This window comes from Falco peregrinus, chromosome 7, assembly GCF_023634155.1.
Source record: "Falco peregrinus isolate bFalPer1 chromosome 7, bFalPer1.pri, whole genome shotgun sequence".
NCBI lineage: Eukaryota > Metazoa > Chordata > Aves > Falconiformes > Falconidae > Falco > Falco peregrinus.
In genome coordinates this window covers 46,032,976-46,049,147 of record NC_073727.1, presented here as the reverse complement: position 1 = coordinate 46,049,147, position 16,172 = coordinate 46,032,976, and the positions used below count along the sequence as shown (strand labels likewise).

At 38.3% G+C, this 16,172-nt stretch overlaps 1 protein-coding gene across 4 annotated transcripts in view; it reads left to right on the top strand.

The window, feature by feature from the left end:
* Positions 1 to 16,172, top strand: part of MTHFD1L (methylenetetrahydrofolate dehydrogenase (NADP+ dependent) 1 like) — a 157,287-nt gene that overhangs the window by 55,080 nt on the left and 86,035 nt on the right. For all 4 annotated transcript variants that reach the window (XM_055810828.1, XM_055810827.1, XM_055810829.1 and 1 more), the window contains exons 19-20: positions 4,969 to 5,037; positions 11,862 to 11,973. In XM_055810828.1, coding sequence (XP_055666803.1) covers positions 4,969 to 5,037; positions 11,862 to 11,973 — 181 coding nt within the window. The remainder of the gene's footprint in view (positions 1 to 4,968; positions 5,038 to 11,861; positions 11,974 to 16,172) is intronic.

The window sequence follows — 16,172 nt, the reverse complement described above, 5'->3', positions numbered from 1 at the left end:
GTCATAGCCACTTGATATGGAACATTTTAGCCTAAAGAACTGAAGGCAGCTTTACCATGGGAAGTTCCACACAACCTGAATAATGGGTGGTGGTTAGTCCTAGCTGTCACTTTAAAAAAAATACTGGGGTTCATGTTTTATGTATACTACCCAGATTGAATTTATGCAAGCTTAAATGTTTGACAGTAGTCTTTAGTTCACTGGAATCTATGCGAACCAAAACCACTAAACCCTTCTCTGTGATTTGTTTCCAGATGAATACACAGTATACTTCACAAAAATACAACTGCTCTTAATTTTTGCTTTATATGCAATATATTTATAATAATACAATAGTAAAACCTAAAGTACACATTGTTAGATATAAACCAGATGCAGAGGCAGGCTAGGAGAAATAGAAAAAAGATAAATTTAATATTTCATTAACTGAGAAGACTCCTTCCACAAGAGTAATGGATTAAATATCTATCCTCTGTAATGGAGCATACAGAAGTCTTTGCCAAAATGTGGTGCTCATTGTACAGTATTTTGAAGACTTAATTGCTTTTTGGCTTTTACAGTGTAGTAGTATTCTGATAGACACATGCCATATTTTTATGCAAATCTAAATGGGTATGCATGCCCTAGATCAGTATTTCAGCAGCTATGAAAATTATTAAATAGATATGTCACTATCTTTTAAAATAAGACTTCTCAGCTTACTTTCTGTGCCATACTGTTAGTTTTCAATAGTTCCAGGGCCAAAAAAAATAGCTTCCTATTTACTTTTATAAATGATCTGTCAGCTGAATATATTTCGTTCTCTGGTACATCAGAAACATTGTGTACATACTTCACTTTTAACAAAGTAGTTGCAGTTCTTCTTGGCATAAGGTTTAGGATTTAGGTTTTTTTCAGAACTGATACTGCAGAAAAATATTATCATTTTGTTAGAAACTATGAAGGGAGGTTACAAGTACTTCATTATTTTTCTTATGAAGAAAAGGGGTTTTCTCTGCCCTTCAGTCTATGTAACCCTTATTCATTTCACAGTAGTTACTTTTAATCACCTTCATTGTCATCTAATGCTGCCTTTCATTTCCACTCTTGATAGACTTCAGAGGCCGCTCCACTGGAAGTTGCTTTGAAAGCATGTTGGTTTTTCATCTAAGTTTGCCTTTTCTGTGTCATGTGTGTAATTTATTTTGTGCTCTATGGTCTGTGCTGTCCTGGGGAGCATACCTGCCCTGACAGCTGTTGGATAGATGGAAGGGGTATTATTTTCAGAAGTACTTAGGATCAGTTCCAGAAAGGAACCCAGGAGAGTTGGGTGTCCATATACATTTGAATTGGAGTCCTACTTCTTTCTTCTGACAGTGAATTAGTGGAAAGCTAATGATCCTTGGGCTCTCACACACTTAATTGGTGTGTAATGTCTAAGCCTCTAATTCTTTTATAAAAAATTTATCTACCTTCTCTGAATTGGAAATAGGAACCTGATTCCTTAAATAGCTTTGAGAATCAGATCCAGGACTTTGAGTGAGCTGTGGGAATTGTTTACTAGCTGCTTGGAGGATTGGGAATATGAAGGAATGAAAACTTTATTCTGACAGAATCATGTCAGGTAGATATGAAAACTTTATTGTTTTTAGGACTGTTGTTGACAACAAAGCTGTTTAAGAACCATGGAAAACAAGTAGGCTTGATGTGTGTTAATTGGAGTCTTTGCATCTTTTTTTCTTGGTTTTCAGGTTCAGATACAGTAAGTTATGTCCAGAATGCATGTCTAATATGGATGAAATTTCCCCAAAAGTTAAAATGCATAGGAAATATTTGGGGTTTTTGCTTCACAATTTTATCAGATTGGTGAAAAACTATCAGAAAGCAAAGGAGAGAGGATTTGAGCCATTATTATCTGGGGGCTGCCTTTCCAGTCAGCGTGGCTTGGGTCAGCAAATAGCTGTTTGCATGCTTACTTTGAATGAGCTGGTGGTCTCAACTAGCATGAAGTAGACAACAGACCCCCTAATCAGACGGCTACAGCTGACACGGGTTAATGCTTGTCAGTCCTTAGGCAATTTTCCCAAGAAGAGCCTTAGGGCTGATCTGCGGCTGCTCAGGTAGTTAACCTTGCTGTTGACCAGTTGGAAGATCTGATGTAAAGTTTTCCTTTTGGCTTTCTTCCTCTAGAAAGCTGAATAACTATTACAGTTGGTTTTTACAAGATTGTAAGATTGTAAACTATCTCAGTGTTCATGCACTGAAAATTAGCAGCAGCTGTTTCTCTTTTAGCATAGTGATGAATAGCTTATGCTATATGACGATGGAAAAACTGAGATACAGGAAGAAAATGTAAAATCAACTAACCTTTTCCTTCAGATATTTGTATTACCTGTAAAATCCTGACTTGTGTGTGTACATGGCTCAGCTTTCGGTGAGACAGATGAACAACTTATCTAACTGTCATAGTTTTGTGATGCTAGCAAATAGTGGTGAACATGATTTCCTTCAGCTGGGGGTGGGAGGGGAAGAACATTGTTTGTGGTGTAAGAAATTCTGTCTTAGCTGTCTGCTGAATTGATGAAACAGCAGGAAAAAAACAGGCTTATAGATCTAGTCAATAAGTATATTGCACACTGGTTTTTTAAAGTGAATTTAAATTCTGCACGGTGATCAACAGGAAAAAATATATATTTGTTTTGGTAAATTAGGATTGAAAACAGGCTTTTAATGGAGAAATTGCTAGGATTAAAATTTGTTCCATTTCATTTTAAATTGTTAGAACTGGAGTTGCTCTATTTACTGTTTTATTTAAAAGTGCTTCAGATCCGGAAGTGAATCAAACCAGTTTTATAAAACAAATTGTTCTATTGAGCAGATATAAATTTAATAACCTAAGAAATATACCCACTTTAGAAAAACTTTTACAAATTACTAAAATACAAGAAATCAAAGGCAATAGCTGTGGCAGTTATTTTTACATGGTCCTAAAAAGAAAACTCATTTATAGGTAAAGTATTGAAGTTACATTTTATTCTAGCAGCAAAAATTTTATGGGATACTGATGAAATGAACAGTTATGAAACATTGTTGAGATTTGTTCTGCATTTTTAAGTTTTTTATCTAAAACAAGTAATTTATAGTCTTACTAATTAAAACAATCTATAGCAATCAAGGAGCCCGTGGGAGTGAAAAGCAAAACCAGTTACATTTCTCTTTTTAACATGTTTTTCCTTTTCCTTGTATTTAGGCCCTCAGCTTTGAATTTAAATGAGAATAGTTGGCTATATGTACAATATAGCATCAGGCTGCTTCTTTAGAAGTGATGGAGCTTCACTCGTTCTGACAGAGAGCTGGTGTGCTGGCATTTCCTTGCATTTTGATCCTTTTTTCTAAAATTAACATATTAAGAAACAGAAATTACTTTTTGCTAATTCAGAAGAGGCAAACCTCACTGTTTTGTTACCAGTTTCTCATATTATGTATTCTGGGTCTTTTGGGATTTGTAGATAGTGGGAGTTTACAAAATGCAGAGAGTGAAGAAACATCTTTCCCTCCTTTTTCTCCTCTCCTTCACTTTCCTCCAAGGAAACACTTGCTATGCTTCAGTAGAAAACAGTTTTACTATTTTGGTTTCAATTCATTCTTATCTGAGGCCAAATATTCTGCTTCATTTTCATCTGAAGTCTATGTTCAGATGTAATGCTCAGAAAAGAAAAACTTCAATTTGTATAAAATACTGTGTTTATGTAATCACCATATACTTCCATGTCTCTGATCTGTCTATCATTAAAATTTTCACACACAGTTTGATTGTTCAAATTTTAGGTTAGTTGGAAGAAGCTGTGTTGAGAATTATACAGGTGCTACTTTAATTGCTTTTCTTTATTTGAACATTGTTGTTCAGCTCTTAATAGGCTACCTAGATAATATATCCATGTTTTTCAACCTTCATTTTAAACATTTACAGCAGCTAGTGTTTTTATTTGGGTTTAATGTTTCTTTTCAATACAAAAAAAAACCAACCACTTTTTGTGTTCTCTGGCAAGTCTATGAGCCACTCCTTATAACACTACTGCATTTTTTTAACCCGTGATCTAGTTCTTTCAAAACAAAACACATCTTCTCAAAATCAGAGTAATTTAAGAGTAATATGCTTGTGGTTTCTAGATAGCACTCTACATGTAGTCTGATAGTGATGTACACACTCTATAGCCATTTTTTTCTAAACTGGGTGTTGAATTTTGGTGTAGAGGGGTGGTCATGACTTTCTTTTATTTTAAATTCAGTCAGTGTGAAATTCAGAGTTAATATCCAGCAAAACTTTTAGGGAGTAAGATTTTTCACATCTAAAATGCAGCAATTTACTCGGCTCCTTTTCCCCTCTCATCATCACAGTAAGGCACCTCTAACTTTTTAATCTTATTCATTATCTATCCCTAGTCAACACTGCGGCTGCTTTCAGCCTGTGTCTGTTATGTGTATTTGTACAAGTTTTGAAAATTACCCTGTCTGGTTGTTGCTAGTTATTGATTCATGCTATTGATTCTGTCATGAAAGAAATACATCTGTCTTTTATTTAGGCAGATTTAGCAAGTTATTGCCTTATTTCTCAGGTCTCCGTGGCCTTTGCTTCTGCTTTATCTTTTGTTCCCATGAACGTCCTCATGGTGATAACTTAATAGCTCTGTTTCTGGTCTCTCCATAAAATGGGAACAATATTTACCTACTGCCTTTTAAATGTATACAGAACAAGATCATTAGTATTTCTGGCACACTCTGTAATTACAGTATGTTAGAAGTCTTGAGGTAACACCTAAATAAATTCTTTCTGTAACACTGCTTATCCATTTTGATTTATAAGCACATTTTCTTTTTCTCCTTTGAACTGTAAGGTTTTTTCTGTATTTTAACTGTAAGCTTAAGTGTAACTCAGAAATATTGCACTTTAGAATTGACTTCCTTAAAATGTGGACTCTTGTTTTTTAGGGAGTAACAGGTGCTTTGACAGTTTTGATGAAAGACGCAATTAAGCCCACACTCATGCAGACATTAGAGGTGAGTATGGCTTATGATGCCTGCCCTTCTCCAGCTTTCACATTCCATATCGGGCCGGTTATGCTTCTCTCCAGCGACTGTGCTTAAGTTTCAAGCTTCAAGCCATGGTCAAATCCATAAAGGCATTTTAGCAATTGTTCATTTGTGTATGTTAACTAATCAGCTCTATCTGCATTTAGACCTTTTTGGTGGGTTTTTTCCTTCCTTTGAGACTCTGGCTTTAGTCATAATTTTGCCTAGTGTTGCAAACAAGCTGCAGTGCGCTGTTGAACAACTTCTAAGCACATTGGGAGGCAGGTTGGGCTTCCGATTCATAGAATTCCTTCTGTTTCCCATCTTGCTCTTCTAGGGAAGTTATATTTTTATGTATTTCCTTTATATGGATGATTCCCACAGCCCAGCATGTTGAGTTGAAAGTAGATGTTTTGCTAAGGCCATTCTAGTCTGTATTATAGTTTATGCCATTAACAAACACAGGGGGATCCTTTTGCCAGTTCATGCTTTTTGAAAAGGCGGCTCCCAGCCACCCTATCCTGCCATAGTGCCTTCAGGGACTAAATGAAGCTTTGCTGGCCTATGAGAGGAATATTTTACACTTACCCTGCTGAGCTTTCTTCCAGCAATTCAGAGAGTGCAGAATTAGTACAACCTAACTTGGTGTCTGGGCAGTCTAGTATTGCCTTTTCAATAGTAAGCGGGATGATGAGCAATATTCATGGCGAGAGGGAGGAAGAAAAATGGGGAAATAATGAAGCAGTTTTGAAAACAAATATATTGGGAGAAAAATTTATGTATATTAGAAGTTTGACCATCCAAATTACATAGCTGGAATATTTCACAACAATTTCTGATAGGGTAAAAAGCTGAAGAATGTAGAAAGATACCAGCGCAATCCCCGGTTGGAAAAAATGTCTCATTATCTACAGCATGTCAAAGTGATAACTACCTTTTTGCTTTTGAGTTTGGATGGGGACCACTTCCTACCCTCAGGAAATACTATAAAAATAGAATTTGTCTATGTTATTTTACTATAGCCATCTTAATTATTTTCTCCTACAAAGAACGTCTGTCCTTCCATGTGGCTATATGAAAAATATATGTGTGTGTCAGAGTTTAATATAACATCCAATAGCAGAAACTGGAGGTCACGTAGGATCAAGAATGTCACCACCAGAACTGTGTATTAAATCACCACTTGGATAACATTGTATGTATGCATTAAACATCAGTGATAAGGTAGTTTTGATTCTGAGTGTTTAGTCTGCTTCATTCCATCTGCACTTTGCATAACTGTTAGAAAATAACATGGTTTTGTTGTAGTGTTCTAAAAGACAATTATAAATGTCAAAAGAGATTCTTTTGATTGATAGGCATTTGGTTCTGGGACTTGCATGCTTTTATTTTTTCACTCTGCATTTCTTTATATTCACATTTCTATGCAATAAAATTCCTGCCTTTTATGTGGTATTCTTTTCTAGTCTAATCTATGCTATGGCTGAAACATCTGCCAGCTTTCATCAAACGCTATTGCTTGTTAGGAGGACCCTGACCACAGTAACCAAGGATCCTTTTCCCAGAAATTCTTACAAAGTTATTTTTAAAACAACAAACTAAAGCAGCTCAGAAGACTGCTTCATGCTCCACTTCTGCCATTTGGATCTCAAAGATGAACTTTTGTCACCCTTTGAATACCTGTTGGTTTGCAGACTATATGAGTCACCTATCCAGAAATGGAAATCTCCAGCTTATCTAAATGTTTTCCAAAATAGTGCTGTGCTTTGGCTATGTATGCCCCTTGGGCTGTGTCATTGCTCTTGTACAGACATGCAATGGCCTACTCTGGTTACTGCCCATGCTCTTGTTGATGTTCTTGAGCCTCAAGCTTGTGTCATGTCCCATTTCATCAATAAATACCTTTCCTTATTTTTAATTAATCATGTGAATAGCTTTAAGGGGTGCTAATTTTAATAGCTTCAGTTTTTCCAGAAAAGGGGAGGGAGGGGAACAAGGAAGATATTTCAGCCTGCACACTTGAAGGTAGCAGTGATCCGTCTATGACTTTATAGCCTTCCAGCATGGCAGGTTTTAAGCCAAGATAATCCTAGCATACTCTGAGGTGGTGGATGTAATAACGTCTCTTCTGCTATGACATATTTCTGATGAGTGTGTGAATTGCAAGTCTACATGCAAACCAGAAATGAGGAGAACTGAAGCCTAAATTACACTTGAAATAATCCTAGTAAGCAGCATCCAAAAGAAGAGGGACCTCTTAAGTTTCCAAAGAGCCTTTCTGCAGGAACTGGGCAACATAACCCTAACCCCTTCAGGGAGAAGTAGTTCTCCATGTAAGTGTAAAGACCTTTAGCAACAGCACTATGACTTGACAACAGTAATATCAGAAATGATCCTACAGCACACAGGTGGAAGAACAGAGTGACACGATTATAGAGAACAGAAATGCAACTCAGACAGTGCTGTGGACCCGTCCTGCAAGTAGGATGAAACTGTTCATCAAGGCAGGTCTTCCACATAACTTTGGTTTTGGGGAATGGCAAAAGGACTGCCAGAGGAGGGGGAGCAGATCTTCTGGATGACTTTCAGCTGATACTGACAGTTAATTTGACATAATTTGTAAGCGGTAGTGGCTGTGGGTAGCAGCAGCTGAAAGTAGCCATTGCAGAGATAGCTGCACTCCTCTGCGATCAGGCCAAGAGCCTGTAGGTGGGTATTGCGTTAAGCTGTGGAGGTCTGAGGAGGTGCTTGCCAGGGCCTGTGAAAGGGGAGAAGGGCAACCTACTCTGTAGTTTTGCACCAGCTTTATATAGGCATCTGTGTGGAGGAGAGGTTTAGAAGTTCGTAAATCAAAAATGTCCAAATGCCAGTCCTGCATGGAACTGAAGTGGCAACTTGTGTCAGTGCTTTTTTTTTTCATATGTGAATTGACGTGTGTGTTTTAATTTGCTGGGTTTTAAAGAGGTTTCTTGGTGGGTAGATTTCCGTCACAACCCTGTTACTCTGTCACCAGAAATGCCACCTCAAAGTGTTAGTGATTGACAGTATTTTATATGCAGGAATGACAGTAAAATCTCAAAATGGGAACGTGGGACACTCCACCTACAATTACTGCAGGCTTTGGAAGAATTTGTATCCAATGCTGTAGGGTTGAGAATACTTTGTTTGAAATGTACATAATGATTTCATAGTGTTTATCCATGTTTGTCATGACAGATTGGTTCCTTCATGAACTGCTCCCTTAATGTTTAGCATTTATTTATACTGTGCGTAACAGAGCAGCTGTTCTAGGAGACAACTCTTTGTAGTTGCAGGCTGGCTTCTCTGGGACAGTCTGCTCGTGTTACATGTAAAGTGCCACTCACAGTAAAGATGAGGGGAGGGTGGTAATAAGTATTATAAATATCCTTCTAGCGGCCAGTTAACTTCAGATATTTATTGACATTCTGGGTTTATTTTCTTTTACTAAAATTTGGAGAATAAAATTTCCTGTACCGAAAACAGTCAGCAGAATGCATCCCTGTGCCACTGTGTTTCTTCATATAGTTTATTAAGAGTGTAATGAAAATAAGTGGCACTCTGCAGAGTGGGACAGATGGGTTGGCACAGAGTCACTGAAGCTGGCCTGAGAAGACGTTGTTGTCCCTGTTCCAGGGTGTGCCTGAGGCTCCCAAGATCCTGCTGGAATTCAGTCCCTTCAGTACCTAGACTATATTTTTATTCCAGGATTGCCCTTGTGAAAAAAAAAAAAACAACCAACACTATTCAAATAACTCCTCCTTTTTCTTCTGGTGGATTTCAGAGCTGCAGGGGAGCATCTGTCCATACCAGTGGTTTCATTGTGTGTTTGGATTTCAAGTTAGTGGCAGGGGGCCTCTTGACTACTGATATTCCCACAGTCCAAATTTCCTTCCTATACATGTTGTGTGGATGAACTCTTGGAAGCACAAGTGTACAGGGAATGTTGTGGGAGAGCCTCCTGGCCCCCTCTCTGCATAGCTGCCACAGTATGAGCTGGGCTGCCCTCTCAGCAGCTGTGGTTGTGCTCCTGTGCATTGCATCTGCCCATGTCTGGGCTGGGCTCTAATGAGAGCAGCCCTGTAATTGCTTGCCACAAGAAATTAAGGACTTGGAGGAGTGAAATTAAACTTAGTGAGTAATAACACAAATCAGAATAAATCCTGTGGATTTGAATCTGGTAGCTGGAAACAGCACTCTCATTTATTTGAATGATAGATGGGTAGTTACTGGATTAAAGTAGAAGTAAAACTTAACTTGGGTTGGTGAAGTGGTTTGCATTTTATTTTGTATGAGTTACAAGCTGTTTTGGATAATCTTTTATTTTGTGCAGCACCTCCATTTAGACTGATGCCCAAATATTAGAAACTTTGAAGGTCTACATAGTTCAAGATAAATTTTTACATAACTATGTAAAATCACAATTAGTATTACTGTATGGGGCCATTAGCAGATAGAAAACAAGAAAAAAAAAAAATCCTAAGTAGACACTATGAAGTCAGTGTGGTATGATAATCTACGTAATTCCACTGGTTACAGGGCATGATTTCTGATGTATTTACTTTTTATGCTGTTTCTTCTCTAACATGTATGAGGCAGAGTTGTCTTCGGGTTGTAGGTTAATTGTGTAGGTTTTGGACAGTATTCCCTGCCCATATGTGTGCATAGTCTCCCTTTTCTTTCCTAATTTTAAAAATATATACATATATCCCCCATTTTATTAGAGTAAACCTGAAGTTTAATGTGTCAGTGGCTAAAAAAGTTACTTGTCTTTGCTCTGAAGAAAACATTTAATTATGTAGAAAACATTTAATTATGTATAATTACTTCTAAAGGAAGCAATAAAAACAGATACTTTTTGTTGATGTTTTGTATATGATTTGTGTTCAGTGTTACTGAAACAGGAAAATCTGTTTTCTATAGTAACAAATATTTCACTACTGTAATCTAATTGTTTTGGTGTTTTATGGAAAACATGAACATGCGTTGTCTATGTAGGTTGTTTTCTGAAGACAACTAGTGGGGGAAGGGGGCACACACAACTAGGTTTTATTATACAGTTAATAGTTTCTGAGTTATGGTTCATGGGGCTGTTGGATGTGGCCTGCAGCTGATCCACGGAATGCTGTCCTCCTTAATTGGTGCTTCTGGTCAAAAATTGAGGAAGATTGCCCAGTAGCTTGCCTGAAATTTTGAGGGTTGGCAGTGGCTCGTAGTACAGAATGTGTGAAGAACACTGATGGAGATAATCTGAAGGTGTCTACCTATTTTTTCTTTAACCAGCTGGGCATATTTAAAAGCATTAACACAACAACAGGGATTTGTTTCCTTAAGTATTTGATAGTAAGACAGCTGAAATTACATCCTTCTCTCTGATTGTGTATTCTGAGTTGGAGAAAAGACAGCAGTTAATATTATTTTGCCTAGCCCTTTCTGTAGATGCTAATTTTCTAATCTCTCCTTTCCTTGGGATGCCTGCCAAAAAAGTAACAGGGAAGATGAGAATTACTTGCTATCTGACCAATTTCCCTGTACCTAGTTCATTTGCCTATCCCTTTGCTGTTTAAGTTGGTCCGTGCTACAGAGTGTATTTGCAGAGTGTCTAGCGTAGGGGAATTCGGCTCTGCATCTGGGGCTCCCAGGTGCTTGCCAGCAGCAAATGCTTTTTCTGTTGTATCAGTATCCCCGCTGCATGCCAGCCATGTCCCGTGCTGTCTCCATCTCCTTAACCGTTGACTCTAGTCCCTCGTTGCTTCCACTTAATACTTTGCCTGCACAGGGGTGGCAATTACAGTCAATGAGGAAAACAGGAGCAGTAAGGGATGGAGCATGGCAGGACTTGAGCTCTTATTTGTGTACTGTCTGCAGCAAGGCACTTAGTGCTGATTGTAGTACATGTGCCAGAACAGCATGCCGCAGTGTTAGGGCAGTAGAAATATGAAATATTAGTACAAGGTTGGGTGAGCTGTGTAAGTTACCCACAAGTTGCACTGCTGGCCATTACCTATCTATGAATGAAGCAGGTTCTGACATCTAGGCCTGTAAATGAATGAAGTCTCGAGCACCTGAGACGTACTGACAGCCCCTAAATTATCTAATGGCCCTTACTTGCTATCTGTGCTTTGATTTATATAGCATCTTGATTAGTCTGCAAGAGTATTGAGCTTATGTTCTTACCTTTTGTGCTGGTTTTGGCTTGGATAGAGTTAACTTTCTTCATATTAGCTAGTATGGGGCTACGTTTTGGGTTTCTGCTGAAAACAATGTTGACAACACTAGGATGTTTTAGTTACTGCTAAGCAGTACTTACACAGAGTCAAGGTTTTTTCTGCTCCTCACAGCACCCCACCAGCAAGTAGGCTGGGGGTGCACAAGAAGTTGGGAGGGGACACATTCGGGACAGCTGAGCCCAACTGACCAAAGTGTTATTCCATACCATATGACACCATGCTCAGCATATAAAGCCAGGGGAAGAAGGAGGGGACATTTGGACTTCATGGTGTTTGTCTTCACAAGTAACCATTATGCATGATGGAGCCCTGCTTTCTTGGGGATGGCTGCCGATGGGAAGTGATGAATTCCTTATTTTGCTTTGCTTGCATGTGTGGCTTTTGCTTTACCTATTAAATTGTCTTTATCTCAACCTGTAAGTTTTCTCACTTTACTCTTTTAGTTCTCTCCTCCATACTGACATGGGGAATATGTGTGAGTGGCTCGGTGGGGCTTAGTTACTGGCTGGGGTTAAACCACAACACTTGTCTATTAAATTAATATTGGGTTTTTTTATCATTCAGGGAACACCAGTATTTGTTCACGCTGGACCTTTTGCTAACATTGCACATGGAAATTCTTCTGTTTTGGCAGATAAAATTGCCCTTAAATTAGTTGGAGAGAAAGGATTTGTAGGTAAGTAATTATTCTGTTTATTATATTACCGCTTGTTGGTAAGTTGGCAAGCAGTGATGTTAATGAAGGGATAAAATAGTAATAAAAGGTAAGAATGTTAATTTTATGCTAATATTAATAATAATCTTAAAGTGGATGTGTAAAAACCTCTCTCACCCTGCCCTTTGTCTCAAGTGTTCCTGTCACCATGTTTGAGATTCCACAAGGTGGCTGAGCCAGTTAAATGGCTGGACTGCAATGAAAGAGGTGTCCTGTAGTTCCTTGTTTAGTACGTATCTGACCTCTCTTGATAAACTTACAGAGACCATTCCCTTTCCCTGCTGAATTGTTCCTCTGCCGATTCAGCAAACAGCCAAATCAGGGGTCAGATGTCCCTGAGCCAGTGCAGAGGAACAGCAGTGGGAAGGGTGCAGAAGAAAGAGTAAGCTTGCCTTAGTTTGGTGGCAGTGATCCATTAGGTTGGTGCAGCTGCATTGTAAAACCTCACCATGAGGCAAAAAAAATTAATTTTTACATCAAGAATTCAGCTTCCACAAGCAACAATAGATGCATAGAGCTTACTGTTATGGTTGCAGGCAAAATAAACTTTTGGCTGAACGGTGAACTAGATTTTATAAAAATTGTTGTGGGTGTTTAAATTTTAGAAGTAATAAAATGAAAGGGGCATTGCTACTTTGCAGTAGTAATTTCTTTGCACTGCTGCAGCTGTTCTTTTCTGTGTCCTGAACACCCAGCTTGGTTTATGTTAATCCTGAAGTTGAACTTTGAGTACCTGTGGAACAATGCTCTTGAAGAGGTGCAGTAATGTGAAACATGATGTTTCTTGTGCTAGTGCCCTTAAACTAGCAGAGAAACTTGTCTGTATATGCTTGTGTCATACCTACGTATTGCTGTAAATCACATAGAGAAACAAATTACTTGAAAGTACTGTTTCTATTTAAATTCATTGGTAATTGTAGAAAGAATGGGGGGGGAGTTAGCATTGTTATAGAATGTATATACTTTTTGTTATGATACAAATCAACATATATTTACACAAAGAGAATAGAAAGGTTTCTTACAAGTTGTTGACTAGTGAACAAAAAGATAGAGGGATGTCTTCTTACAGAAATCTTATAAAGTAACAAAAATGAATATCAATAAAAAATGAAGGATTGCAACCTGTTGTAGATGATACTGACTTTAACAAAAAGAAGTAGTACGTCACTGAATGATGGCAAAAAAAAGGTTGAACGGGTAGACATTCTGTTTATCTGTATTCTGTTATCTTGAGGGTTTCTTTTTAAAGAATAGTTATTGATTCTCGGTTTTCTCATTTTTTCTTGTTCATCTTTATAGAAGTCTGTTTCTGATCTCCCTAAGCATTCTGTGCCTAGAAGGAATGTTCTCCATCTTTTTTTTTTTTTTTTTTTTTTTAATGGAGCAGCAAAGTACACACAAAGATTTTTACATCCTTGTTAGGGTATTATTAGCACTATTAGTTCCTAGAGTCAGTTTTGCTAACCTCTGCCCTTCTCTTTCAATATAATTTGCAAAGATTGTTGGACATTTGCATGTAATATTTTGTTAACAAGAGCATTCTTGGGAAAAGTTTGATTCAATATTCTGCTCTCACTTCTCATGTTTAGGTAAGAGTAACTAGGGTAATGCTGACTTGTGTGAAAAAATAAAGCATTGCAGTTAAGATGGTGAAGGTTTTTCAAGGTAGTCTGGGCAAGTGTTACATGTTTGTGTTTCCTTTTTAAAATGTGTCATCATGTCAAGGAAAAGAGTTGTTTTCTCCAGTGTTACTGTTGTACAGCTAAAGAGTCTGTTCATTTCCCTCTAATAATCAAACATCCATTCAAAGTAAGAACATTTTGCATTCTGAATACATTTATTTAATGATAATAGAATAGGTATTTCATTAAGCCATGTTTATTGTTCTGTGGCTTTGTGGAATAAAGAGCAAAAGCATTTAGGGTAGCTAACATTTTTCATAGGCTGGGTAAAGTGACTTTGTTTCTCTAGTAAGCAACCTTTTCAAGTGGGAAGTCTGTTATGTATTATCTAAACGGAAGTATGTTGGTGGAAATCTTGAGTCTTGATCCAGGTTTTTGATCCAAAAAGTATCGCCTTGATTTTGGATTCCCCTCCATTCAGTGCTTCCTTTGGACACTGAGAGCATTTAATGCTTTTTTTGGTCTTATCTACCTTTTTTGCAGTGTTCATCTTTGGCCCCAGTTTCTCTGTTGGGAGACAAAGCAGTGTAGCTGCAATAGAGGAAAACCTTTATGTGCTGCCAGCTAAAGGCTCTTGTTCAGATTTTTTTCTACAGAACATAAATCCCCATGGAACTGGCTTCAAAATGAGAGTGCCTTCGCTCTGCTGAGCAAAGAACTTCAGCATGACTTTTAGATCCTTGTTAGATTCTTAAAAGCAGTAGCTCCTAGAGCAGCCTACTTAAACAAACTTTGCAGGTAGTTGCAAGTTTAAATGGTTGTTTTGACGGTTGTAATTACTGTAAGCTTTATGGTTTAAAAAAACACATTGTTTCTGGTAACTAGTCAGAGCACATGGGCAGAGACTTCCATGTAGCACTGGCTGGTTTATTAAATGCTGTCCTAGCCTACCCTACACAACTGAAGTATAAAGTGACAGCTACGAATTGTGCATCAGTCGACACTGAGGTCACGTCCATACAGACAGAGTGCCCAGTGCCTTGTGAAGCTACTCAGCAAAGCAGTTAGCAAGAAACTCCAGTGCATTCTGCTCAGTGTGGTGTGTGCCTGAACCCCATACAGCCATTGCAACTCAGTGGGGAAAGTCAGTTCAGGTAGCAGGAGTACAGGGCAGCTATGCTGCAGTTCTGTGGCTAGCTGAACAAGTTAGTTACTCATTGTTGCTAAAAGTAAAAATTTTCACTGGTCGGCGTTTCTCTTTTGTCACTGTTCTCGTGCAGTTCATTCTTTCCTTGCATTGGATCTGGCATTCATCAGATTCTTCTATGAATGACTGGAGTACATGTTTTGGCATATAGGTTAGTTGCATAAGCTCATGAAAGATTCCAAGAGGTGCTGGAAGTAGTGTAAGGTAAGTGGCAGAACTGCGTGGCTGGGAGAGGCATTTTGGGGACCACGAGCTATGAATGGCTCTCAGCCTTGTGCAGCTGCATCCAAAGCAGGAACATAAGAAATCTGTGACAGGGTCTGCAATTAATTTCCTGTATAGTGGAATAAATATCTTTATGTATGCTAGCTTACTCACTGTAAGACGGGATGATGATATAATTTATGTATTTATTGGTTTATATATTTTTTATATGTTTATCTTTTTTTTTTACTTAAGCCATGGTTATTGTAGAGCAGAACCTCCTGTTAAGTGTGTAGACAGCACTAAGGAGAATAGCAAGGCCTGAATTTGCACCACAGTTCTACAAATATAGACACATTTTATTTTCTGTATGGTTTAAGCAGCCTCCTTCCTCCAGCTGCCTATTTCCAGTCCTGTGCAGTCCCTTACTTTTGCCAGCACACCTGTTCATAGAGCCACATGATAACTAAACTGGAAAGTTGGTCTTGATTGAAAACAACTACAAAAAAACCCCAGCCTCTTCCTTCCTCTCACAGGCAGTTCCTGGGCAAACAGTTATATGTGTGACAGGGGGAAGATGAGTTAATGCCACATAAGATGGTGGGTTTGCTGAAATAAATATTTATAATATAGATTCATTTGGAACTTTAAAGTGCCAGTAAAGCTACTGTGCATCCACAGTAACTAACCAGACTGAGCCTGCATTACTGGAGAAGCTAAGCCTGTCTCCTTTTTCAGCCTGTGCTCAACTGTTTTTGCGTGACATCCCAGCAGAAACCTATTGCCCTTTTTGTTGGCTTAGTTTTCTGCTGACTTAACACATAAGCAGTTCAGGCCAGAGTCACAAAAACACTGGAGCTGGTGCAGGGGAGGGTGAGTTGGGACAGCCAGCAGTGAAAAACCAATCTGTTGTGTAGATCCCACTGTTTGTGTGACCGTGTGCCATGGCGAAGAAAAAAAAAAGTATCCTCTGAAAATGTTCTTTTTTAATTAATATTTAAACCTTACTTTCTCCCTCTGGCCTGCATTGCCTGTTTCTCTGCTTGCTCTGCAGCTGAAATTGCAGCATGCTGTGCCTTTTGAGTAGTGTTAGTTAATGATGTAGACAGTCTAGTTTTAAAAAAAAC